Source organism: Glycine soja, chromosome 16, assembly GCF_004193775.1.
Source record: "Glycine soja cultivar W05 chromosome 16, ASM419377v2, whole genome shotgun sequence".
NCBI classification, from domain to species: Eukaryota; Viridiplantae; Streptophyta; class Magnoliopsida; order Fabales; family Fabaceae; genus Glycine; species Glycine soja.
In genome coordinates this window covers 400,349-428,275 of record NC_041017.1, presented here as the reverse complement: position 1 = coordinate 428,275, position 27,927 = coordinate 400,349, and the positions used below count along the sequence as shown (strand labels likewise).

The following is a 27,927-nucleotide window of genomic DNA, read 5'->3' as shown; positions in this document are numbered from 1 at the left end:
TTCTTTTTCAAGGGTATCATATCATCCAACATCTTTCTTCTCTCTGGATTTTTCTCCATCATTTCAGGGCTTTCTTTCTTCTCTTTTCCCTCCCATATTCCATTCTCCTCAAAATATCTCTCTATTTTCCTCTCTACCCCAACAAAATTTCAAAAATTTCCCCTCCTCTCTCCTTTTCACGTCACTTACCACAACTGGAATGCTCCAGTTTCTTAAGGTAAGATCACATTCCTGGGGTCTTCAAAAGTTTGCATCTTTTCGTTTCTGGGTCTGTCTCTTTCATCCTTCAATTGTGGTTAGTTTAATTTTAATTGCAGAATTGAATCAAACTTTTTTTTTTTTTTTTTATGTGGGTTTGTGTTATTTTATTGGAAGGGAAGACTTATTGTGGTATTGCCTTGGCATTTGGGATTCCCACTACTATGGTTGTTAGGTGCTTGTTTTGTGTTGTGTTGTGTTGTGTTGTGTTGTGTTGTGTTGTGTCCTGCTATGTACCATCTTGATTTCATTGGTAACAGTAAAAGGAAAAGGTTTTTCCACCAAACAAAAATCAAATCCCTCACTCTCACCCAAACTTCTTCTTCTTCCTCTCCCACTCAATTTCAATTTTTTCAATGGCAGCAGCAACAACAAGTTCCGAGTCTTAATTAGATAGAGAGAAATTGAAGTCGAAATCAAAGAATACGACGACTGAAGATGTTGAAGACGAAGCCATTCCAAGGCGCGAACGTGTTCATGTCGCGAAACCTCGTGCCGCCGGAAGTCTTCGACAAGCTACACGACGCGGTCAAAGATAACGGCGCCCAAATCCACCTCTGCTGCGACCCTTCCCGAAACGGCCCCAACGATTACCACATTATTTCTTCCAGCAAACACGTAATTGATAACTCCTCACCCACTTCCACTCTCGTTTAATCGTTTTCCCTCTTTTTCTCGCTTGTTTTTCTTCTGATTCCTTCCTTTCTCCGTTTTGCAGGAAAAGTTCGATGACCTCAAATCCAAGGGCTGTAAATTGCTCGGTAATTTTCCGTTTTCCAATTCGCGATAACAATGCGCGTTTGAAATTGCTTTCTGTTGTTGATTGAAACAGTCTCTATTCTAATGTCTGTGTTAGACAATTCCAGTTCTAGGTTTCAGTGATAGTATGCGAGAAATTCCACAATGTTCTCTGTTCATCTTCACATGACATGTAATTCAGTGTTATTAATTCTTTCTCATTTCCACAAAAAAAATATTTCTCATAAATTGTAAAATTTAAATGTGTTATGTAAAAATTGGTTGGGACTATGAATAGGTGATAGTTTAGGATCACCTAATAATATCTAGATGGTATACACACACTCTATAAGTGTGCCTTTGCGTTGGTTTGAGTAAATGATCACTTTGGTCCCTAAATTTGTCCATAATTAAAAAAAAAACATGTGACTAAAGTGATAATATTAGCATATATTTAGGCACTAAAAAAAGGACAGTAAGTAGTTAAAATTAGGGACTCTTTTGACATCTCAAGGACTTATTTAACATTTCTATAGTTTCAGGGACAATACGACTGTGTCTACCACTTTTAGGGACCAAAGTGACCATTTGCATGAAATTGAAATTGGTGTTGTTTGAGTTTTGTTTCTTTGTTATTGTTGAACAGGTCCTATATGTGTTCTTTCATGTGCCAAAGGAGGAAGGCCTCTTCCTAAACAAGGCTTTACTTGTTGCCTTGCCATGGACGGAGTCAAAGTACTTGCATCTGGCTTTGACACGGATGAGAAGGTATTTTCATTGTTGTCCATGTTTGCATGTTCCTGTATTTTCATTACGAGTAAATTTCCATTTTTGTTCACATGACTGTAAGCACTATTTACTTACCCTGACTTTACAAAACTCTCAATTCAGTCCCTGAATTTGTAAAATTTCTATTTTGGTCCCCATGACTGTAAGCACTATTTACTTACTCTGACTTTATAAAACTCTTAATTAAGTCCTTGAATTTGTTAAATGTTTCAAAATTTGTTTCTCTTTTGTCCTTTTTCGCTGGCATTAGGGATTGAAATGAATGAAATTTTACAGCATTTTATGGAGTCAGGGACCAGAGGGAAAGTTTCGTAAAGTGAGGGACTAAAGTGAATAACACTTACAATCTTAACAAAAAAGTGAGAGGTCTACTCAATTGGATATCAGCAGCAGGTTGTGATCATATTCAAGGTAGTCAAACTCGAGAGTCTATGTAGACTCGTGGAGCTTCCGTAAACTCGACTCATAAACTCCTAAGAGTTTACTTAATATAAAATAATAATCTATAAAAAGCAGGTTGCAGGTTCACTCATAGAATCGGAGGAGTTTACGAGTTTATGAGGTATCATTTGGCTCACTAAGCTATTTAATGAGATTTAAGAAAATGTCAAATGAGTGTAGAAAGAACACTTTGGTTTCTATATTTAAGAACAAGAGAGATATTCAAAATTGTATAAATTACAGAGGAATAAAAAGTCATACTACAAAATTATGGGAAAAATGTTATTGAGCATAAATTAAGAGAAGAGATTGCATAGAGAATCAATTTGGCTTTAAGTCAAGAAGGCCTACAGCATAAGTTATTTATCTTTTATGAGGCTTGATGGAAAGGCATCAAAGCAAAGAAAGAGACTTACATATGGTATTTATTGACTTGGAAAAAAATATGATTAAATGTAAGAGAAGTGTTGTGGAAGACTTAGGAAAAGGTGTTTGCATAACCTATATTCGGGCTATACAAGACATGTATGATGGGGTAACTATTAGTGTGAAAACTTCAGGAAGCAAGACTAAGGACTTTCCTATAAGGATAGAATTACATTAGGGCTTAGCCTTGAGGCTTTACTTGTCTACTCTAGTCTTCAATGTGCTTTTTTTTTGCTCAGCCAAAATATATATTATATTCATAAAATAGTACCAGAGGTACTAATCAAACAGATGATAGAATACAATTCATTGGTAGTTAGCAACAAGCATTGTGATTATGCAAGCTGAAAACTACCACTGATAGATGAGATTACAGAAAAGAAGCCTATATTCCTATGTTCTTGTCCAACAAAAGCCATCTTTGAGATTTGAGGACCACTGGTTGAAGTGAGGTGTGAAATTTTTTTCAAAGCATCTTAGCCATGACCATAATAAAAATACTGCGTCATCCATTATTTTCTGGGCATTGAATGAGCCATTGGAGAAAATGATACTGTTTCGGTGCTTCCACATAGTGTACGTCAGCGCTAACCACCATTGCTGCCATCTTTTCGCATGTAATCCTTCGAAGACTCCATAGAAATGCTGAAGAAAAGGCAGACTTGGTTGATGTGGGAAAACCCCCACAAGATTCACCCAAGCCATTGATTCCCACCATAGAGGGATAATTTTCCTGCAATAAAAGAATAAATGACTTGCGCTCTCATCCTCCAATCTGCAGAAAGGGCATAAGTAATCTTGTAACTCTACCCGCTTCTTTTTCAAATTGTCCCTGGTTGGTAATCTATCTTTGATTAGCCTCCAAACAAACATGGCCACTTTTGGTGGTACCTTGAGCTTCCATAATTCCTTGAATCCTCCATCCTGACCCTCTGTTGGTATGCCTTCTGAAATGACTCTATATCCTAGCTGAATAGCAGCCGCTTGGTTCTGCCACCCAAATCCAGTGGTCTTGCAAATCTGATCTGATTGTTGTCCCTTCGATATCTTGCAAGAAAGCAATTGCTAGTTCAATCTCGTTATCAAATAATGGACTCCTCCATTGAAATTGCCATTCCCAACCTTCTTCATTAAAGACTCCTAATTGCTGGATGAGTTGATGTTGCTGAGTCGATATGGTGTACAATCTTGGGTACTTTTCTGATAGCTTGGCCTCTCCAGTTAACCACCTGTCCTCCCAAAATTTAATCTTGTCTCCGCGCCCAACCTTCCACACAGTCGATCTGCCCAGCTGCTGCCCCTGTTGGGTGAGCTGATTTATTGTCTTGAGGTCCCTCCACCATAAGGATTCCGAATTAGCCCTTGGTGCTGCATCTAGATTCCTCCATCCTCCATACTTTGATTCAAGTATTTTTGTCCATGTCTCCCCCTGATTCTGTACCATATCCCATTTCCACTTTCCCAACAAAGATATATTGAACGAGGTGATATCTTTTACTCCCAATCCACCTTCTTCCTTTGGCCAGCAAACCTTATCCCATCGGACCCAAGCAATCTTTTTTTGATCAGCCACACCTCCCCATAGGAAATTCCTCTGTAATTTAAGGAGCTTGTGAGCCACCTGTCTGGGAACCCTGAAAAAGAGAAAAAATAGATGGGAATGGATGTTAGCACTGAATTTATGAGAGTCACTCTCCCTCCAAAAGACAAATGTCTTTGCTTCCATCTCGCTAATTTTCTCTCGCATTTAGTGATTATAGGTTCCCAAGTCTGACATCTTCTGGGATTGGCTCCAATAGGAATGCCTAGATATGAGAACGGGAAAGACATCAAGCTACAATTGAGGTAATTGGAAGCATCATGAGTCCACCGGTCCGACACACCAAAGGCCCCGTAACTACTTTTGGCAAAATTTATCTTTAGCCCCGATACTAGCTCAAAAGCACGAAGCATTGCTTTGATAGCTCTTACATTCTCCATAGTTGCCTCTCCCAAGAATATAGTATCATCTGCATACTGGAGCAGGCTAACTTCAACCTTATTTGAACCCACTAAAAATCCCCTGTAGAGCCCTCTGTCAATAGCTTTTGACATTAAACCGCTCAATCCCTCGGCTACAATGTTGAATAGGAGAGGTGATAATGGGTCTCCTTGCCTGAGCCCTTTCTGTGGTAAGAATTCAATGTGCTTAATAGGGACATACATAAGATTATCCTTAGAGAGAGAAACAACTTAGAGAGAGAGTGGCTGAGAGAGAGAGAAACAACTTAGAGAGAGAGTGGCTGAGAGAGAGAGACCTCGTAGAGAGAGAGTTTGCGAGAGAGAGCCTGTCCTAGTGAGCGTGAGGGAGAGAGAGAGAGGAAGAGAGAGTGGGAGAGCGATACGGAGAGATAGCAGAAAAGAGATATCGAGAGAGAGAAGCCGTGGTAGGGCCAGAGTCAACCATAGAGTGAGAGTCAATAGTTCACCCTCACACAGATGGCGCGATTATGGAAGGAGGAGAGACGTGTTCGAAGTAAACACTACCTGCATAGACGTAGAACAGCAACGTGAGATTCAAACCAACCAACTTCAGGGCACATGGACTCAAGTCAAGGGTAGGAGAAAGGCTCGATCGAAGCCCCATTCGGCACAAGGAAAGGATACAGTTGGTCATCCTGCTATTTACCAGAACACATCTCGAGGAAGGCGATCAACATCATCATGGAGGGACAGACCAGACATCACATCTTTCTATTTTTCTCATTTTCCTGACCATGTTCACGAAAAGGACCTTTGGAAGATTTTCCAGGAGTGGGGTAAAGTGTGGGAGGTGTTTATACCTATGAAGAGGAACAAACAAGGCCATAGGTACGGCTTCGTACGGTTCAAGGCGGTAGAAGACGATGAACGATTGGAGAGAAGACTTGATAACAATTTATACATAAAGGGGATGAAGTTGTTCGTCAACAAACCAAGATTCCAGAGAGGAGGCCACAGGGCAGATGATACTCAAGCAGGGAATCAAGGTAGAGCAGGAGTTAAGCTCTTGGAGCACGCTATATCGGAGCAGAAGAAACACCATAGCACTCTTCCGCCAAAGGTAAAATCATATGCGGAAGTGGTGAGACATCAGGGCACGCAGGAAGGAAAGGAGCTACCGGGGCTCACGATAGGGACCGCTGTAGAGTCCATTTTTATCCAAACGAAGAAGGAGCAAAAAGAATGGCTTGACAACGTTTGGGTGGGACGTCTAAAAAATAAGGGAATGTTCGAAAGGGTGGAGGAGGAGGTGCAGGGGTTGGGTGGTATGAATGTGAAATCAGCATATTGGGGAGATGATATGGTCATTCTTCATGATATGGACGATGACACGGCAGCCAAAATCAACCAACAAGAGACCGATAACGGAGGGACTCCTTTCTCTTCTATTCAGAAATGGACGCCGGAGTTGGCGACATCGTACCGTCTAACCTGGCTTCTCATTTGGGGCGTTCCCCTGCAAGCTTGGGAAACAGACCATTTCGCATCCATGGTGGAGACATGTGGGGAACTAGTGGAGCTAGACGCAGCAACGGAGGACAAGGTGAGGATGGACGTTGCACGGGTTTTGGTTCGCACGAAGAAGAAGCCTTTCATAGCTCAATCGGTGAACGCTGTAGTGGACGGAATTCGGCACCGCCTGGAGATTCGTGAGGACATGGATTCCGGATGGAGAAGAACGGCGCGTTTTGAACCTAAGGAGGGCTTTCCGCCGTCTCCTTTCTCGACGGACTATGAGGTCTCTGAAGCAGAACCAAACATCCTCGTCCCTCGTGGAGCTTCCCCTGACCGACGTTCTGATGATTACTCCGGAGATTGCTCCACCCAGTGGCTCTCGCCTGGTACGGTGGAAACGGGTCGGAGACGCCGGGACCACGGTTCCCGACGGTGGCGGAAACTCGGTAATTCCAACAGCGGTGATGACGTGGCGTCGGGCAGAAGGCACGTGACAGTACATGCTCCTGTGGAACTGTCACCTAGGAGAGAGGACCAGCAACTTTGCAACGACCATTTTTCTAGGAAGTTACATGTTAAGGGTATGACTGACCCTAAGCCTTCCTGCCCTAACCCAAATCAGACACCATTTGCGGAAAGTGTAGAGGCTGAAAAGGTCAAAGATGCATCAGGGCTAGGAAGTATACATCGGGTTTTGGAGGGATATCCCTCGGTCATGAATTCCGAGGAATACCCAGTGGGTAAACATGATTTAAATCTACCAGGTCTGTTTGAAAGGGCTAATAGCTCCCAAGGCTTGGAGGGGGACGGGGTACAGAAGGTTTTGGGCTTGGAATATAGTGGCCCAAGTATAAATGGCGGTAAAACTAGTTCTGTTTTCAAAGTGTATAGGAGAAAAAAGGAGGGTGTATCAGCGAATTCCAAGGCCCAGTTAAAGCTGAATCCAGTTTTTAACAACACTGGAAATGTAGTTGAACCAGAGAAGATGGGTACAGCTAGTAATATTAATCATAACAACGTAGGGGGCATGTCTCGGGCTTTAGATTCAGTCCTTTTGACCCCCAATCAGGAGCGCTCTTCTCATAGCCCTATTTCACCAAGTAGTTTCAACACTGAATTTTATGGAGTGGAGGAAGATGCTCACTGGGAGATAGCTAGAGACTTGGGATTATCATTTGCGGAGGTCACTACAAACATGAACAAGAAGAAGAAGGCAGAGGGTAACAGCAGTAAGGCAGATGCAGTAACAGCAGAGATGGGAAAGCAGCAGCATGACCCATGAATATTTTATCTATTAATTCGAGAGGTTTGGGAAGTGGAGTCAAGAGGTCAACCATTCGGAAGTTAACTCTGGCCAACAAAGTTGATATCCTCTGTATTCAAGAAACTAAAATGGACTCTATTGATAAAAAACTTTGCCAATACCTGTGGGGGGACAGCCATGTATCTTGGGAATATCTCCCCTCTAACAATGCAGCTGGAGGTCTCTTATGTATTTGGAATAACGAATCCTATGTGGTGGATAGAAGGGTGGTTGGAAATGGTTTTATTTTGCTGGAAGGAAGGTGGGTTAAGGAAGATAAGAAGGTTATTATTACCAATGTCTACGCCCCCTGTGATTTACAAAGGAAGAGAAACCAATGGGAAGAACTTCTTCAGCTAAAATCCTCCTATCCTGATGATTTATGGTGCATCTTAGGTGACTTCAACTCGATAAGATACCATCATGAGAGAGTGAGTTCTTCTCAGACAGAGGGCAACTCTCCTGGCATGGCTGAGTTCAATTCCTGGATTTCAGACATGGCCATGGAGGAGGTCAGATCTATTGGCAGAAACTTCACCTGGTACAGACCTAATGGGAGTGTAATGAGTAAGCTGGACAGGTTCTTCTTATCTGATAATTGGCTGGATCAATGGCCTGATACCACTCAATTTGTGCTGGATAGGGACTTTTCAGATCATTGCCCTATCCTTTTGAGATCCAAAATCATTGATTGGGGGCCTAAGCCTTTCAAGATCATGGACTGGTGGTTGCAAGATAAGGGTTTCCAGGATATGGTGGTTTCCAAGTGGAATAATTATCATCCTAATGGATGGGGAGGGTATGCTCTCAAGCAAAAGGTGAAATTCATTAAAGATTGCATTCGTCAGTGGAGTTACTCCAATGGTATTATCTCTGAAAAGAAGATTCAGGATCTCAAGAAAGAGCTGAATGATTTGGAGGCTGGTATTAATGATAGAATTCTGACTCCAGCTGAAGCGGAAATAAAGAAATCTCTTCAGGAGCAGCTGTGGAATGCAGCAAATGCCTATGAATCCATGTTGAGGCAAAAGGCTAGAGTGAATTGGATAAAAGAAGGGGATAGAAATTCTGCTTATTTTCATAAAATAATCAACTACAGAAGGAGACACAACGCTATCCAAGGTTTGACAATAGATGGGATGTGGATCCAAGAGCCTAGTAGTGTTAAAAATGAAGCTTTTAACCATTTTAAAGAAAGATTTTCTGAGCAGAATCTTAACAGGCCAACCTTAGATGGTGTCCAGCTACCTTCTCTTGATCAAGGAGAGAATGAAACCCTTGTGGCCCGATTCACAGAAGCAGAAATTACAGCAGCTGTGTGGGAGTGTGGAGGAGATAAAAGCCCCGGCCCGGATGGCCTTAATTTCAACTTTATCAAGCAGTTTTGGAAGACCTTGAAGCCTGACTTCATGCGGTTCTTGGATGAGTTCTACATCAATGGATCTTTCCCAAAAGGAAGCAATGCCTCCTTTATAGCTCTTATCCCCAAGCGAAATGATCCCCAATCTCTCAATGATTATAGACCAATCTCTCTCATTGGTTGTGTCTATAAAGTTGTTTCCAAGCTTTTGGCTAATAGATTGACCCTCGTTCTACCTCATCTTATTGATGAAAGACAAACAGCCTTCATCAAAGGAAGACATATTCTGCATGGAGTCATGATTGCTAATGAAGTCATAGCTGAAGCTAAAACAAGAAATAAACCCTGTATGTTCTTTAAGGTTGATTTTGAAAAAGCTTATGACTCGGTCTCTTGGGGTTTCCTTAATTATATGATGATGAGGTTGGGTTTCTGTGAAAGGTGGAGAAAATGGATTCATGGATGTCTATCTAGTGCATCAATATCCATCTTAATTAATGGCAGCCCCACTAGAGAGTTTGTCCCCGAGAGAGGCCTAAGGCAGGGGGATCCCCTTGCCCCTTTTCTCTTCAACCTGGTAGCAGAAGGCCTTACAGGTCTAATGAGGACAGCCATATCTAAGAATTTATTCACCAGTTATCAAGTGGGAAGCAAGCAGGAGGATGTCAATATCCTGCAGTATGCAGATGACACTCTGTTTTTTGGAGCTGCAAATTCGGCCAATGTTAGAGTCCTAAAGTCTGTTCTGAGATGCTTTGAGATGGCTTCAGGTCTCAAGATCAACTACTCTAAGAGTCAGTTTGGGTGTTTGGGTAAAACAGAAGCTTGGTGTAGACACGCAGCTCAATTTCTAAACTGCAGTCAGATGGCCATTCCTTTTTCCTACCTGGGAATTCCAGTGGGGTCAAATCCCAAAAGCTGGAGTGTTTGGCAACCAATCATCAACAAGTTGGAGTCCAAATTGGCATCTTGGAAGCACAGGTGTCTATCAATGGGGGGCAGAATAACCCTCATTAATTCTGTCCTGACTGCATTGCCTATCTACTTGCTGTCTTTTTTCAGAATACCCAAAAAAGTAGTCCATAAGATTGTTTCTATTCAGAGAAACTTTCTTTGGGGTGGTGACAATGATACAACCAAGATACCTTGGGTTAAATGGGACATTGTCTGTCTTCCTAAGAGCAGAGGGGGGCTAGGAATTAAAGACTTGAACAAGTTTAATATAGCCTTACTTGGCAAATGGGGCTGGAACCTGGTGAATAATCAGCATCAGCTTTGGGCAAGAATCTTATTGTCCAAATATGGAGGTTGGCATGCTTTACTATATGATAAAAACAGTGCTCACATCTCTCCTTGGTGGAGAGACTTAAAATCAGTCTTCCAGCAGCAACATCATAATATCTTAACCAGTAACTTAAGGTGGAAGGTGGGTAAAGGGGACAAGGTTAAGTTCTGGCTGGATAAGTGGAGGGGGGACGATTACACCCTCAAAGACAAGTACCCGGCTTTGTACCAAATCAGTCTTCACCAAGACTCTACTATCAACCTAATGGGCCAATTTGCGGATAACAGGTGGGAATGGAGAATTCTATGGAGGAGAAATTTTTTTGATCATGAGATTGATATGATGGCTGCCTTCATGGAGGACATTGCTGATGTTCAGATCCACTTTTCTAGTATGGATTGTCTTGAATGGAGGGCTGATTCTACTGGGTCTTATTCTACAAAATCAGCACACAGCCTCTTGATGGGTGATGGTACTTCTGCTGCTGAAGACAGTGCTTACAGGAGTTTGTGGAATCTGAAAATTCCTCCAAGAGCAAGTGCATTCTCTTGGAGGCTCTTAAAAAACAGATTGCCCACTAAGGCTAATCTAAGAAGGAGGCAGGTAGATTTACCATCTGATAGATGCCCTTTATGTGATGTAGAGGAGGAAACAGTTGGCCATATTATGTTTTCTTGTTCAGCAACTAGGAGCCTTTGGTGGGAGGTTTTAAATTGGGTTAGTAGAGTGGGCCCTTTCCCCACTGACCCTATAAATCATTTTATTCAATTCTCTCACTGGAACAGCAAGAGACATATAGTCAAGAGATGGGAAGTACTTTGGATAGCTCTATCCATGACTATTTGGAAACATAGGAATTCAGTGGTTTTCAATAACCAGATTTTCAGTCCCGAAAAAGTCATGGACGAAGCTCTGTTTCACTCTTGGTCTTGGCTAAAATGCATGGACAAAGACTTTGATATGCATTTCAACCAGTGGTCTTCTAACTTGAAGGAGCAGCTGTCTTAGGGGGGTTATGTCTGTATTGTTTTTGCTTTGTGTCTATCTTTATGCCGGTTGGGTTAGGCAACTTGCCTTATATTTTTGTATCCTATTTCCAGTACACCTAGTACTGAGTTATATATAATAATATATGATTTTTGCTGTGCAAAAAAAAAAAAACATAAGATTATCCTTGACTGTGTGCATGTAGCAGATGATATAGTTTCAATTGAGGAATCAAGGGAAGAGGTTAACTTTAAATTTGAGCTTTGGAGGTAGACTTTGGAACCAAAGAGTTTTTCCTTAAGTAGGAGCTAGACGAAGTATATGCATTGCAATTTTAGCAAGAAACAAGAAGAAAATGACTTGGAAATAAATATGGGAGAAGATGTCATACCTTAGCGTTCTAAGTGTAAATATATGGGATCAAAATTACAAAAATGATGGGGAAATTAATAAAGATGAAGCACATATGATACGAGCTGGATGGTTAAAATGGAGAAAGATGTCAAGGATTATGCGATTGTAAAGTACCTACCAAACTCAAAGTAATCTTTTATTGTACTACTATATGTGCAGCTATATTCTATGATAGTGAATGCTGTGTTTTAAAGGGACAACAAAAGAAAAAGGTGGGAGTAATAGAAATGAGAATATGAAGATGGATGTGTGACCACACAATAAAGGACATGATATGAAATGCTTATATATGAGAAGATATTGGTATGACCAAAAGATGACAAAATCGGTTAAAGTGGTTTGAACATGTGCAAAGAAGGTTACTAGAAGCTCTACTGAGGAGAGTAGATTTTATTGTTTTATCCTTGTGAAAAGGGGGAGAGGGAAACCAAGGACATTGGAGAAAATTGTAAAGAGGGATCTCATGGCGAATAATATTCCTGAAAATTTGTTCTTTAGTTGAGCTCAATGGCATCATGCAATCTATGTAGCCGACCTCACTTAGTGAGATGCGAATTTTTGTTGTTTGTTGTCTTCTCCTATACTCCTTCGTTTTTTTAATCTCAATTGTCAGTGTTTAATGTATGTGATCCTGCAGGTTAAGATAGAAGAGTTAGTGGCTGAAATGGGAGGAGTTCTACACACTAAAGCATCATTGGATTTGAACTTTGTCGTTGTGAAAAATGTTTTAGCTGCGAAGTACAAGGTCCGGTAACTCAAGCATATTCTTAATTATCACACACACAGACACATAGATTATGTTATGTAAATATTTTTGCAAGCAGGAAGCTCTTTCTTTTCTGTCTTATTGCTGCATTTTATTCATATTACCGATTAGCTTATGTGTTATATTCTATCTTGCATCTTATTATCCCCTCCCTTAATGAATCACAGTACCACTCACAGAAGTTCAGAACCAGGGAATTTGTATGCAGTTGTGCATGCTAAAGTTAATTGAAAGAGTTATCTCATTGCTTGACATTTGTAACACAGTATTTGGTCCAAAAAGAGGAAGCTTCTGAACTTGGACATATTTGGTGTTAATTGACTTTGTTAATGGCTAACAATTTAGAAAGTAGTATTTATTTATTCTATTCAGGATCATAGTCGTGTCTAATTTAGAACAATTTGGTATGATTACTTAGTAATTACATTCAAAGTTAGTCAATGTCATATCAAGGCCCTTATTATTTATTGGATGGGTTACTGCTTAAACCAGGAGCAATGTACTTGGACTGCAGAAGTGAGGAAGTTGTACTGAACATTTGTTAGGTTACTCAGCTATTGTAGATTGAGGTGATAGGCAAAACAATTTAATCTCAGATGTAGCACAGAAACAAATCAACAAACTGATAACAATACCATTCAAATTTGTGGTTGTGTTTAAAAACCTAAAAAGACTGATTTTTGTGTCCTCTTAGCAGTATATTTTATTTGATTGGCTGCAATACATTTGAGGCCCATTATTGGAGGGTTCAAAGTTTTTATATATTCAAGCTGATGCATAGTTTGTTGATCCTTCTCGCTGTAATGATTCAACTGATTTTCTTTTCCTTAGTCATGGCTCAGTATTCAAGGAAGTTTGATATATCTATTTGGATTGGAATAAATTTCTGTTTGGCATTCATTTTTTTGTGATTTGAATAGTTTAGCTTCCAAACTGTTGGTGGCTAATATGGTTCTTAATAGAGCTCACATATTCTGTTTCATGGTCTATCTCATTGAGTTGAGTTCGGCTACATCTCCGTACTGCATCTAGATGGCCATTTGATTGTGGAAATGTGCAGATACTAAAAACTCATCTGCCTTCTCTAATTATTCAACCTGTTAGCTCTGATTGTGTGATAATTCAGCAAACTGGTTACACTGTCATATTCAATCTTTGTGGAGGTTTTAATTGTCAATATGTTTGATTGTTTATGCTATACTATCTAATATACATTGCTTTATGTCTGGCAGTGGGCTTTGAATATATTGAAGAAACCAATAGTCACTTATGAATGGTTAAAACAATGCTCAGATGAGCATCGTGTTGTTCCTCAAGAGTCATACAAGGTCCTTCCTTTCTCTGGGTTAAAGATTTGTGTTACTGGAATCCCAGCAGGTTGAAATTTAGCTATCTGTTAGTATTGGTCATTGTAGAATGCTTCTTTTTTGGATGCTAATGTGCTTGAGATTTTTTTCAGATAATCGTAAGGAGATGGAGAAGCTTATTTTACAAAATGGTGGAAAATACTCCGCAGAATTGACAAAGAAGTGCACACATTTGATTTCTGAGATATCCTTCTGATAGTTCTTATAAATGATCGTGTATCTATTGGACATGCAAATATTCATTTATTATTTGAGTAGAGAACACATTTTCATTGTTTTTTAGCAAGCATTTTGCCAAATCTTCAATGTCAACAACATTTATGTGTTTCCTAATTTTTCTTTATGGACTATTTGGTTCAAAGGAGGAGAGGGAAGGGGAGGGGAAGGGAAGAGAAGGGATTTTGATTAGACATTATGTTTGATTGAGAGGAGGGGAGGTAGTCAATTCCTTGTTTGGTTCACAAGGGGAGGGGAGGGTTTTAAAAATAAATTTACCTTTGTATCCTTATAATTTTAAATGTCATTTAATTTGAAATGTTTTAAATCCCCTTCCCCTTCCTTCCAAATCCCTCCAATATTGGAGGGGAACAAAACTTAGATGTGGAGGGATTTTGCTCCCCTCCATTCCCCTCCCCACCTTTCCTAAATATTGAACCAAACAACCATTATTTAAAAAAATCCCTCCCCTTCCTTCTCCTCTCCTCCATTTCCCTCGAACCAAAATTATGTTAAGGTCATTTTTATTGTTGGATCATCAGCTTCTTGCTACGGAGTCTCAACACCGTGCTATTACTTTCCTTTTTTTGTGCTAATGACTATCAGCCAATCATAAATTATTCATAATTTCGAGTAATAATCTGGATACCCCCTCTAAAATAAAAAACTCGATAAAATTGTACTTCATTACACTTCATGCACTTTTTGATACTGTGTAATGCGACACATATTATTGCTTATTGATAATCAGTTTACAAGATTGCCCTAGTGCTTTCATTAGTTCCAATGCATTGATCATATTTGACCATGCCTCCCATTGTATTGACAAATTTCTAAAGACATTTCGGTTTAAAAGATAAGAACTGAGACTCATTTAGACAAGAATAATATTCTGATATTTGTTTCTTGTTATTCTTAATCTGTTAGAATGTATGACATTTATTTATTTTTATTTTCTAACAATCTGCAGTGAATCTTTGTATTGCTTTTTTCTACACTAGGTGGAATTTTGTTTCAACTGTATTAGTTAGCCTTTTGATAAGACAAATTCCTGTATGTTAAATATTTCTATGAATTAGCATGCTGTATTTTGCTTGTTTCCGTGTCTCCTATTGCACTACCTTATGGGCTTAGATGCCCTACTTTGCTTGCAATTGTGTAAAGGTTTGAAAGGTTGCTCTTTTCTTTTTCTGTATGAGATCCTCTTTGCCTGAATAATTTAGTATTTGAACTCAATATATGTTATTATGGTTTAGAAATGGTGGATATTTGTGTTCTTGACTGTTCTTACGCTCCTGAAGGTGACAAATATAAGGTGGCAAAACGATGGGGCCACATTCATATTGTGACAAGGAAATGGTTTGATCAATCTATTGCTCGAAAAGGTAACTTCTATGTTTTAATGATGTCTGTTGCAACAACTTTCAGGTTTGAAACTAAATAGTAGGACATCACATGTTAGAATATAATGTTACTATTGTGTTAGTGGTCTCTTAGAATTTGGGTTTGGACAAACTCAACCCCAAAAATTTTGCTCAAAATGTGAGGGTTACCCCTCTTCTCTTATATACACTGTTTTGACCATGCCACTAGTCATTGTGGGATACCCAACACCCCTCTCATGCCGAGGATTGAACATCTCAAGTGTGAAATTTGCAAAACTAGACATTTGAGTGTGGTCTAATACCTGGTGGCCTCATTGGGCCAACAACAGCTACTACAATAGACTCTGATACCCTTTTAAAATTTGAATTTGGGCCTAACTCAACTCCAAAAAGCTAGCTCAAGTTGTAAGGATTACCCTTCACTTTTATACACAATTTTAGCCATATCACTAGTCAATGTGAAATCTCCAACATGGTCTTATTATATCTCTCTAGAGTTATTAGGGTGCTCTTGTACAGGTTGTAATGCACTTGAACCATATTTCATTTTGGTCCTTCAGTTCAGTGATATATGTCATGTCACAATGGTACTCTGAAGATAATTAATGCCATCAGTTTTGTCTTTAAAGGGCCAATTTGATTTCATATTTAATGGTAAATTTGATGTTGTGCATTGGAGGACCAATTTGATGTACTTATAAATGGAGGACCAATGTGATGCCAGTAATATCTTAGGAGGACTAAATGAATTTTTACTCTGTTCGTAGGAGTTTAAATTTAGTGTTTGTAACAGTATACAATTATTTAGACCCGTATTAAATATATTATCTTCTTTCTCCTTTCCATTATTTAGACCGGTATTTGACCATCAGTTTTCATTTGTTTGTAGCATGTCTGAATGAGGAGTTGTTCGCTGTTCAGCATGGATCTGTATCTTCGCATAAAGTAACTAGGGACTTAACAATGCAACATAGCCAAGAAAAGGATTTCGGGAAATTGCACTCTGCGGCATCCTCAGGTGCTACAGATTCAAATGTGCAAGTTTTTTCTTGTGCTGAGTTTATGGATAGAGATCTCGAAGCTACACAGTCAGAACACATGTCTTCAGTTTCAAATGTTCCTTTATTTGCTAAGGAGGCAGATTCTGAACCTCTTCCATTGCAGACCTGCAGTGAATTGAACTTTGATGGTGCTGTTGCTAATGATTCTGAATCTGATGATAATGACCTGTACTTGTCAGAGTGCAGAATATTACTAGTTGGTTTTGAAGCATGTGAAATGCGGAAACTAGTTAATATGGTGCGTAAAGGTGGTGGCTCCCGGTATATGTCTTTTAATGACAAATTGACACACATAGTAATTGGGAATCCTACTGAAATGTAAGTCCAGTCTGATGTTAAGAAGAATCCTTATGGATGCATTTCATGTTTGTGTATCTCGATAGTTTCCTGAATTTATGTTTTAGATTGTTACCAGTATCAATCTTAAATGTTTTGGCAAACCTTTTTCTTTTCTTTAGTATTTAACATGGTTGTTTGTTTTTTTAAGGGAAAAGAAGGATGTGAGGAGTCTTGCTGCTTTAGGTGTAATTTATGTTGTTAAAACTGCATGGCTTGAAGATTGTGACCGTGAAAAGAAACAAGTCCCTGTTCTTAGGAGACACATTGCATATGATCTACTTTATCCAAAAGGTCTGCTATTATGATGTTCATGTTCACTTTTGTAGTATGTCTATTTTCTCTTAATCATGTTGAGCTGGAGAACACTTTTTAGTTAATCTATTAGATTTTTCTTGAATAATTTGTAAACTTGATTTTATGGAATTCATGCTTTATTTGTTCTCTGATTTCTTAAACTCAGCAAAAGGAGCAGTAACAGGCAGTATGTCTATGGATCACGCTAAAATCTCCAGCTTTCATCAAAGATTGCATCAGGTGGACTTTGAAATTGTAAAGCCAGAATCTTTGGAGAAAAGAAAAGAAGAGAAAAAAGATATGGGTATAAATGGTCACTCTTTCAGTGAAGCAATAGGCAGAACGATGCTGCAAAATCAACTTCCTGATAATAAATTGAGCTCACAAAGGATGACCCAACATAACTCCAGTGTTCAATACACGAAGTCAGCAAATGTTTTTAGAGGGAAACTATTTTGTTTCTCAAATTTATATCCTGAAGAAAAGGCAAGTCATTAGGATCTTAATAGATTTAATATAATTTTGCTGTAGAATTGTGAGTTAGGGATCAATGCCCAGGAAGTTTGAAAGACAGAAGTAGGATAAGAGGAATCTTGAATGTTCTGATTGATAAAAAACTATTTAGTTGGTGAACTTTGGGATTGATATAGACTTCATCTCAAAATTATTTCAAAATAGAAAAATCACCGGCATACATGGACAAAGTATATTTAAGTTTTTAGACATCAATATGCCACAACCTTATTCTATCAAAACCTGGAACTTAATCAGTATTAGAGATGTAATATAAAAACCATTCATTAATGTTTAATTTTAGTTTTGATTGCTTTTTTCAGAGAGGTGAGGTTGTTCAATGGATAACTCAAGGGGGAGGAGAGATAATAAGTGGGCAAACAAAACAGAGTACGTACTATACTATTGAGTGTCACGGTGTAACACCCACGTTGACACGTGATTCCAAGAGTTTGTATATTTCTAGTCATTGGATACGATCTTGTTTGGAGGTAAGCCTTATTAGTCACAAATGTATATTTCCCTTTTCAGCTTTATTTTTCAACGTTTTTATCTTCTGCAATTGTCAGGTGCTTGTTTGGCTATAAATCTTGATTTATATATTTAATAAATAAGATGAGTTGATGGGGAAAAGCCAAAACTGTCTTGGCCCAAGTGTTCCAAGTTATTATCTCAGAAGTTCTATTAACAAGAATAAAATAATGATGGAAAGTGGTAAAAGTTGGTTCCATTTTTACATGGCTGCAAACACTTAATACTTGGATCATATGCTATCAAAGCTCACAATCTTCATCGTTTAGTCGTTTCTCCTCAAATTCCACTGCGATTCCTTACTGAAGAGGATCGCAATCTCGATCATGTTAATCTGCAGTATCAAGTGTGGGAGAAACAAGATCAATTTCTGCCCGTATGGTCGCAATCATCTCTTTCAAGCTCTATGCTAGCTCGTGTTCTTGGATCTATTCATTCCTGTTGAAAGGGTTTACTGTAATGTGTTGTGTGCTTGGATGACCACACTTAGTCTTTATTTATAATAAGCAAATAGAATCAGTATTGATTACATAGGATCAATCTATTAATGAGTAATAATGACTAAATCCCTAATTGCTATCTAATAATAAATAGGAGAATAAAATATAATCTAATACTCCCCTAAAGTTGGAGCATATATGTCATATGAACCAAGCTTGTTACAAAAGTGGTAAACCCAAGAGAAAAGAAAGGCAGTTCTGGCTGTGTGATCGTGCTGGATAAATGATGGCTTGACAGCAGCCAACAGAGGCCCACAGGTAATGGGTACTGTTCACTTGTGAAAAGAGCACGCACTGAGGCAAAAAAAGTAAAGAGAGAGCACACCTTGAGGTGGAAAGGTACTCACGTGCTGATGTGGTGTGAGTGCGTGAGATGCACGTGTGTAGAGTGGGATAACCTCAGTGCTGTTAATCTAGCTCATAACATTCCTCTGGTGCTGTGAGATAACCTCAGTGCTGTTAATCTAGCTCATAACCCTGTCCTTCATGCAAGGACTAAGCACATGGAGCTTGATGTTTTCTTTGTTTGCGAGAAGGTTGTTGCCAAACAATTAGTTGTTCAACATATTCCTGGCCAGGATCAGTGGGCAGATATACTTACTAAGCCCTTGCCACCTGCTAGGTTCTCTTTTGTTCATGCCAAACTCAATGTGGCTGAGCTCCCTTTGGTTTCTCAGCCTTCTTGAGTTGCGGAGGGGGGTGAGAGTGTATAACTCCTTTCACTGTTTTGTAATTACCTATTGCTAACTGTAGTAGCTAAACTCTGGTTAAGTATAACTGCCTTGGTCTTGTAGTTATGACAAACTCCTAACTGAGCCTCTGTAGTATATATAGGTTTTGTAAACAGAGATTCAGTGTCTTTGTATTTTCTCAGTTTCATAATAAACATTTTCAGTTTCTCAACAACAGATAATGGCAAAAAATTAATATAGTAATGTTTACATCATCATCAGCATCATCATAATTATAATAATTACTCTTTTATCCCCTTGTAGTTTCACACTTTGGCCCAATTTTGGATTATCTTTATACTTATGAGAAGTTTTCATTTAAGTATTTGATTCCTAACTTATAAAAGACCCTTGGATTGAAAGTTTATAAGTATTGAAGGAGAAGTTAGATGGGGGAGCTTCTGAAAAAGTTGAGGTCTATAAGTTGATTTAACTTATGTGAGAAGTTGAATTCATTTTACCTCCTTGATTCATTTTATTTGCTTCTCCTGTTGGTGTAAGTGTTTGTTAAGAATTTTATCCAAAAGATCTCTTTATCAACTTACCTCCCTATTGTATCACTAAACTCCCTTGTCCCTTATTTTTGCTTGATTGATATGCTTATTAACCTTGCAAGTTTAACCATGGTTTTTCACTTTAACCTAAACTTTAGGAGGGTTTACGGGTTGAAAAAGTATAGTGGTTAAAAGTTGAGAAAATGGAAAACTACAAAGGGATGAAGTGTAATTTACTTTAACAGCGATAACAATAATAATAATAATATAGTGATAATGATTCCTTTTCTGTTGAAAGCTGGATTCTTTGAGAATATATGCTGGTTTACATACTTATACTGTGATTATGGTGTTTTTGTTCAAGGCTGGATCCTTGCTGGATGTTGACAGTCACATTCTTTATTCTCCACTTCCCTGCCGTGTTCCCTTGCCTGGGTTTGAAAGCTTCCGGTTTTGCTTTTCACAGTATGACGAGAAAGACAGAAATCTCCTAAGAAACTTGTGCTTTCATCTTGGAGCTAAATATGGGGAGAAGTTGACTAAGAAGGTTACCCATTTGTTGTGTAAATTCACCAATGGGCCCAAGTATGAGGCTGCTTGTAAATGGGGGATTCAATCGGTTACATCTGAATGGATATTTGAATGTGTCAAACAGGTAATGTATTTTGATGGTGACTGAGTACTGGGCAGTGTGAGCTTCAGTGTATATTTATGCATATTCATTATGCATGCATGTCTACATGTATTTTCTATGTTATGTATGTTTGACTAAGAAAAGTCCTTATCAATATGCAACTTTTTTTTTTTCCAGAATGGAGTTGTGGCCATTGATCAGTTTTTACCAAAAGAAGTCACTGCTCAAGACCGAGATGCAGGAATTTGCACTGTGAGTCAATTTCCTACCCAGGCTGTTCAAATGATAAGTGACTTGCCCTCCCAGTTGTCTAGTCAATCACAAACTTTGAGAGGCACGACAAATAAAAATGTCAGTTGTGGAGTTGATAATCATGAGACCAGTTTTAGGATACCAAGTAATTATAGCAAAAAGGCAAGGCTTGTGGAGGAACCTTGCCTATCCAATAAGAAGCCTTCAGCTTCAAATTCAGGTATTCATGCTGATGACAAGAATTTTTCCAAAGACAATATGCTTATAGATGCCGGGGAGGCTTTTCATGCTGTTCCAGATGTTGCTGCTGCAATTGAGGACTTGTTAGAGCAGACTAGTAAGGTAAAAGCAGATTTTTTGTTAATGGCATGTTGATATATATATATATATATATATATATATATATATATTTTATTAAATTGGTTTTACTCCACTATGTCCGAAGCATTCCTGCTTAACTTTCTCTTTTTCTTTGGTATAAAGATGCATGATCAGAGGTCCCCAGCACAGACTGGGTGTGAGAGAAGTGTATCCTTAAGTGTGATCAATTCTATTGGGGTTGTGTTTTGTTTTATAATTTTCTTAATTTATTTTTCTGAGTAGTAGTGATCCTTGATGATAGAATAGATTTACCCATCTGATCGCTCAGTCCTTAGTGAAGATAATTCCAATCCTCATACTGTCTTTGGATTATCTAAACACTGGTTAAACAGGTTAGCTCTCTATAGTTTGCTGTTTAAAATTTATCATACTGTTGTCATCTCTCCACATAATCTTCGTTTGTCAAAATTAGATTTTTGATATCAAAAGGCCTTTAAAAGACCTATTTGATCAGTTTATATAGTTCAGCATTTCATGAATTCATTATGTGATGACCGCAGAACTTTTTGCCTTTATAGTTGCAGAATGTTGCATTGTGAAATCCATATTCTCAAAAATAATTTAAAAATTTGAAACAAGCAAACTCTAAATAGGAAAAAATTGCCTTAGTAACAATTAGCAATCGGCATCACCTATATGTTATCATCAACGAATTCATCTTAAAAATATTCTCTCTGTTTATTTTTATCTGTTTTTTGCATAATATATAATTGAAGAGAAATGAAAGATAGAAGAGATTTATTCAATGCTTTTAAATTGTGGTGACTAAGTTATTATTGATTTGAATACTTAAACTTAATGACTTTATTTGTCTATTGTAGGAATCAATTTGTTTCAGTCATTTTAGTGAAATATTTTTATTTTGAAGAATCACTTTTAAAAAGAAACCACTGTATTTGTTTAAGCTTTTACAAAAATAAAATTGGAAAAATTTATTATTTATGATTTGGTTTAATACCTTTTTTATTCCTATACAAAATCCGTTTTTCAATTTGCTCTTTATATAAAACAGATTTATAATCAAATCCCAGTGTTTTTTTTTTGGAAAGCAAAACTATAATATATTAATTAAATTAGTACCAGAGGTACTACAAAATACATAAGTAGAGTCCTGTGAATCATAAGAAAAACCGCCCTACACAAACAGTACCCTACTAGGGGTCACACTAGCTAAAAGCTATAGACATTCCTGAAGACCAGCAGTGGAAAGGGGTCTTGAAGTCTTTTTCCCATCCCCTCAGCCAAGTCCATAAAAGAAATAAGATGCTATCTGTCAACTTAGAGATTTCAAAGGAGTGATTATGGAAGATCATATCATTCCTGAGTCTCCAAATTGAGAATGTAGCTGCTACCCACCACATTTTCCATCTCTTGTTAGAAGCCTTTGAAGCTGCTGCAGAATAATGTTGGAGGAAATTATCCATTGGGCTGCAGTGGATAACCTTGTCTTCCTTGACCCAAGAGAAGAATTCCCACCACATAGGCATAATCTTATCACATTTGAAGAAAAGATGGGATGCAGTTTCAGGTTGACTATGGCAGAAAGGGCAGAGGTCATTTTCAACCTGAATTTGTCTCTTGAGCAGGTTATCCTTGGTAGGGAGTCTGTCCCATAACAACCTCCAAGCAAAAGAGAGAGCCTTAGGAGGAATTTTTATCTTCCAGAGTTGCTGGAACCCCTCATACTGACCTTGATCATCCAGCTCAGGTTGAAGAACTTGGTAAGTAGATTTAGTTGTGAACTCTCCATTAGCTTCAGCTCTCCAAATCCAGGTGTCCTTCAGGTTAATATTTAGGCTAGATGCATGGATTTGATCAATGAACTTAGACGCTAACTGCAGTTCATTGTCAAAGAGATTCCTTCTCCAAGACAAGTTCCAAACCCAACCATTCTCAGACCAAGATCCCATCTCTGCTACCCTGATATCTCTTTGGGAAGACACTCTAAATAGCTCAGGAAATTGATCTTTGAGGGGGATTCCCTCAACACCCCAAGGATCTTCCCAAAAGAGAAATTGGTCACCTCTGCCCAGCTTCCAACAAATTTGATTATCAGCAGCAAACATACTCTGCCCAGTGTTGATTATACAATGGAGCATATCATTATATACTATGGGTAATAAATAAAAAAAATAATTACAGATATTCTAGTTTCTTGATTACCATAATGTTGGGAAGTCCCACATAGCCTACCTCAATTTTTAGGGTGAAACTTAAATATCTGTTGAACCACTTCACTTAATGTCAATTGGTTTTAAGATGAAATCTAGTATGGTATTAGAGCCTATGGCCCATCTAGGTTCTCCTATTTTGAAAGGCTCGCATGTTCTGGTATCCATATGTGGAGGAGGGCTGTGCAAAAACCGGTTTGGAAAAAAACCGAACCGAACTGGTTTTCAAACTGGTTTAACTAGTTTTGTTTTTAACCCAAATCTGCGAACTGGTTTTCAAACTGGTTTGAAACTGAACTGGTTTAGAAAACCAGTTTTGAACTGAACTAGTTTCGAACCAGTTTATAATTCTTTTCAGAACCGAACCGGTTCTGAAGTGGTTTTAAATTAGTTTAAAACTGGTTTTAATAGTATTTCAAATACTCATTTTCAAATAACCAGACTAAACTCTGTTTATACCTGAACCTAGTCCAAATTTGAACACATTCTTCTAAGAGGAATAAAATATAAAATGACATACACCAAATTTCATCCTTAAAGGACCAAGAGTATATTATATAGCCAGATTCAGTAGATATAGACTTGTATGTAGCCAGCTTTTGGTTCCTATCGAGATTGTGTTAAGTCTGATATCTGAAACCAATTGTATGGACTATCACAATTATGTAATCTTTGTACCTCTGGTACTCGTCTATATATATATATATTATCTTTGCTGATAAGAAAAATAAAAAATATAGCCAGATTCAGTTAAAACCTCAAATAAACAAACATAATTTTGGCTTTCTAAATTTAAAACTTGCCTAGCATTCCAATGACAGAAACAATAAAGGAAAAAAAATCAATATTCAAAATGAAGAACAATAGTAACAATCTTTTAGATATATAACACACTTATCTTAAATTCAAAGTGAATACATTCATGCCTTAATTATATAGTGAAAACTCACTTATCTTAGCTGAAAAAACAGAAAAAAAAAATGTTAAAGTCTTGCCTGAAAATGCTGCAACTAGGCCTTGGAGTAGGGTGCTACCTAGTCAAAGGGGGAACTTATGCTGGCTCAGCCATATTGATCCTAGTCACAATGTGTTCTGTAAATGGTCCAGCTTTCGCAACATTAAAATCCAGCCAAGCAAATCAGCATCAACATACAAAAGTACACAAAAAAAGTGTAACTGTCTGATAACATAGAATAACAAAGGTTCTATATAAGCTGAAATTCAAACACACTATATCATGAACCGATTATCCTAAAATGATAATAAACTGGGTGAGAAAACATAAATGACTTTACATTACATATTTAACGTGTCTATTTATGCAAGAAACCTTTAGACTTAAAAGTAAACTTTTTCGAGAAAAATGAAGACAATAAAAAGCAAACTTGATATAAAGGGATTAACATGTAGATGAAGATGTCGGAAGAAGCAAGAAAAAATGTGGTATGACTATTCTATTTCTACATATTGTCCAAGGGAAATTTGATGGATGGTAGAGATATCACTGTAAGGATGATCTGATTATAATGAAAGAAAAAAGACCATCTAGACCCCTATCTTGTTTTTATTTATTTATTATTATTAAATATGTTTTTAGTCATTTTAAATGAAGTAATATTTATTTTTTGTCTCTAAAAAATAAAATCATTTATTTTTTTTGTAAAGGACAAAGACTGATACGTTTTCATAAAGAGAGACAAAAAATATAATTTATTTTTGAAAGATAAAAAAATGAACTTTGTTTGAAACAAAAAAATATATCTTTTGTTCGATACAATATGAATGAAAGAGGATGCATAAGGTGTAGAAGTAACATTTTGTTTTCTCACCCAGTTTATTACTATTTTAAGATAATTGATTCATGATATAGTGTGTTTGAATTTCAGCATCAACAAACAAATAGCATAGGCTGACAAATTATATTGTACATAAAAAAGGAAAATTGGAAAGAGAAAAAGATTTACAAAATAACAAGATAATGCACGCTGCACAGCAAGTTAAAAATATCACGAATAGCCCTGCAATTATCATAAATGCCACTATCACTAGAGCAAGGAAGTATTGCTATTCCACTCCAGTCACATCATGCTATCAAAGACATTAACTCAGACTAATTGGTATATACTTTATGATTACGTTAAGTAGAACAGTGATGAATTTATAAAAAAGAACAACAAATGAAACAAATGCTATAGTTCTGAGATGGTGACCCTTTCTCAAATTAGTGATCTCAAATTACATGTGAAGATTAAAGACCAGCTGTCAAACACAATATAATGAAATAGCAATGAGGGTCGACATTGATTAATTTTGCATTTTGACAGCTCTGGGAAGCACAATTTTGGCATGGAAGACAACTAATAATATTACTATTGCTGGTGCCTTTTGGTTATATAATGATGTTTAAACAGAAGGTATCCACCTTCTCCAAACTTAACAAAAGATAAGGAATCAAGACAGTACAGTTAAAGGCAGAGATACACTATGTATATAGCCTAAGTACATACTGTAAAGGAAATTGTGCATCGACATGCAAATTTGACTTATCTTATGGACAAACCATCAATTTTGATTAATAAATATGTTTTGCATTTTTTTAAAAAATGCAAATTTTGACTAGCACCAGTACTGCTACATCAAACAAATTTCTGCTCCAAATACCTAACAAACCTCTCAGAAAATCCCATAAGCAATCAGTGGAGGGGAACTCACTCATTCACAGAATCGTGGACAAAACAAAATCCACAATTTGAATTCAAGACCCCATGGATGAAATACATAAGAGAGGGAAAGGGATACTCACAGCCCTCAAATCAAAGTTAAGACTGAAGACCTTGTTTTCCTGTTACTCTGTTAGGCCGCTAGTGTTGGAAGGTCTCTGCATCCACTCTGCATGAATAATCATTTTATTTTGTGGATGATGGTCAATTAAATATTTCATATGCTATCATTTTATGAACTTTTTACACTTCAAATGAATTGATGCATGATCTACGACTGCAACATGGTGACATTGGTTTATCACAATGAAACCAAGTAGAATTTGGTATTTTAATAGTTTTTAAAAAAACCAAATTATCGTTGTTAAAGGCTAAAGTGAAAGGCCTACTCACCAAGCAAGAGAGTAAGAAATAAAGCAAACCCCCAAACCCACAAATATCACTCAAAACCTGCCTCTTTTTCCTATATTGTTACAGAGTCACTCTAAGGAAAAGCAAATTAATCAGTTCTGTCAGAGTGTTATGCACATTTTAGCAACAGAGAAAGAGAACATGCCTGCGGTGACCGGCGAGAGCACCTATAACCTCATCAGTGGACACGAACGTTCCGGTGAAGGTTCCGAGAAACAAACAGTATCTCAGCATTTCCTTCAGATCCGCCACAATCGCTTCGCCATTCGAACTTCAAAACCACAATTCCCTTCCTAAACAAATGAAGCTGCACAGCAAAAGGATCGTAGGATGATGAGAATGTGCAATGCAGTTCAAGTTCAAATGTTATCTATCCAAAGCTAATGATCCATAAAGATAACAGTGTTGTTAGATTACATTACGTGATCTTTTATTTATTATTGATAGAAATCAGTGATTATATTCCCTATTAATCAGTAATTGATTGATCATGTAATCAATATTGATTCTGTTTCTCTATTATAAATAAGGATCAAATGTGGTCATCTAAGACACACAATATTATAGTAAAACACTGTTATAAGTATAAACTATACCAGATTGCATATCATTTTTCACCTTTCTCAAAATCAGTACTGAGCTTATATTCTTTTAGAAGTGGAAGAAAAGATGATAATGGGGAGGCTTCTCAAGACAGAAGAGCAGGAATATATGATGGTTTTAGTGAAACACAGACAGAATCTCAGGTTATATATATCAGACATTGGCTACTCCCTTTACTGTTCAATTTTTGCAAGTACTTTGTCTTGATTGTGACTTCTGTTTTGTTTAAACATTTGTTGTTAGATACCCATCTCCCGCTGGATTTGCACTGGCTGTTGACTAATTACTATTTCTGAGTATACTTGGTGAATGTCATTTACTTTTGTCATAATGCAGGTTGTTAGTTATGAAGAAGATTTATCAGGAAGGCAAATGCTTATAGATAGAGTCCGAACTCGAAGTAGCTTGCAGTGAATGGAAACACAAACAGAATCTCAGGTTTTATATCTTTTGGACATTGGCAAGGTAACTCTTACTGTTCGATTTATCCAAGTACTTTGTCTTGATTGTGACTTCTGTTTTGTTTAACATTTATTGTTAGATACCTATCTCTCCCTGGGACACGAATTAGTTAACTTTCGCACTGGCTGTTGACTAATGACTATAAGAATACTTAGTGAATGCCATTTACTTTTGTCATAATGCAGGTTGTTGGTTATGAAGAAGATTTATCAGGAATGCAAAGTCCGATGGCAAATGCTTATAGAGTCCGAACTCGAAGTAGCTTGCAGTGAATAGGAACAAGAATCTGTCATGTCCTGATTTCAGAAACAAAAGAAAAAGAAAAAATCAACCTTGGTCAGCTAATGAAGGGAACATCGGCTGCTGCTTACTATATAGAAGGTCAATATTAATTATATTTGTCGTACCGTTGGAACAAGTTGAGTCTGATCAAATAAGTAACACCCTTAATTCCGTAGTGTAATAGTGTTTTACAGTAATATTGTATTGTCTTATCAGACCACATGAAATACTCTTATTTATAATAAAGAAGGTTTACAAAATACGAAAACTAAATAAGGAAAATAATTTCATACTAAACTGTTATAATTAAAATATATCAAATCATATATTTCATAC

General features: G+C 37.5%; 1 protein-coding gene across 6 annotated transcripts; it reads left to right on the top strand.

Annotated features, from left to right (window-relative positions):
- The first annotated feature begins 26 nt into the window (after positions 1-26).
- Positions 27-27,851, top strand: LOC114389439 (DNA topoisomerase 2-binding protein 1-A). Of its 6 annotated transcripts, none has more exons than XM_028350114.1 (19): positions 27-217; positions 622-876; positions 977-1,019; positions 1,643-1,764; positions 12,116-12,223; positions 13,477-13,621; positions 13,704-13,795; positions 15,119-15,212; positions 16,102-16,591; positions 16,761-16,903; positions 17,073-17,392; positions 17,743-17,910; positions 20,040-20,330; positions 20,487-20,903; positions 21,045-21,089; positions 21,189-21,274; positions 26,903-26,990; positions 27,184-27,312; positions 27,495-27,851. In XM_028350114.1, the coding sequence occupies exons 2-18, from the start codon at positions 697-699 to the stop codon at positions 27,259-27,261; spliced, it is 2,910 nt and encodes a 969-aa protein (XP_028205915.1). In that variant the 5' UTR covers positions 27-217; positions 622-696; the 3' UTR covers positions 27,262-27,312; positions 27,495-27,851. The 6 variants fall into 6 exon arrangements, with proteins under 6 accessions (XP_028205915.1, XP_028205917.1, XP_028205916.1 ...); XM_028350112.1 differs by having other exon boundaries at positions 28-217; positions 625-876; positions 26,900-26,990; XM_028350111.1 differs by having other exon boundaries at positions 28-217; positions 26,900-26,990.
- The last annotated feature ends 76 nt before the right edge of the window (positions 27,852-27,927 follow it).

What these genes read in the sequence shown, in the direction of transcription:
- LOC114389439 (XM_028350112.1), top strand. Translation starts at nt 697, where the DNA reads ATGTTGAAGACGAAGCCATTCCAAGGCGCGAACGTGTTCATGTCGCGA. An exon ending in TTATTTCTTCCAGCAAACAC is followed by an intron (nt 877 to 976) that starts GTAATTGATAAC and finishes TCCGTTTTGCAG; the next exon opens with GAAAAGTTCGATGACCTCAA. An exon ending in TCTAAACACTGGTTAAACAG is followed by an intron (nt 21,275 to 26,899) that starts GTTAGCTCTCTA and finishes ATATTCTTTTAG; the next exon opens with AAGTGGAAGAAAAGATGATA.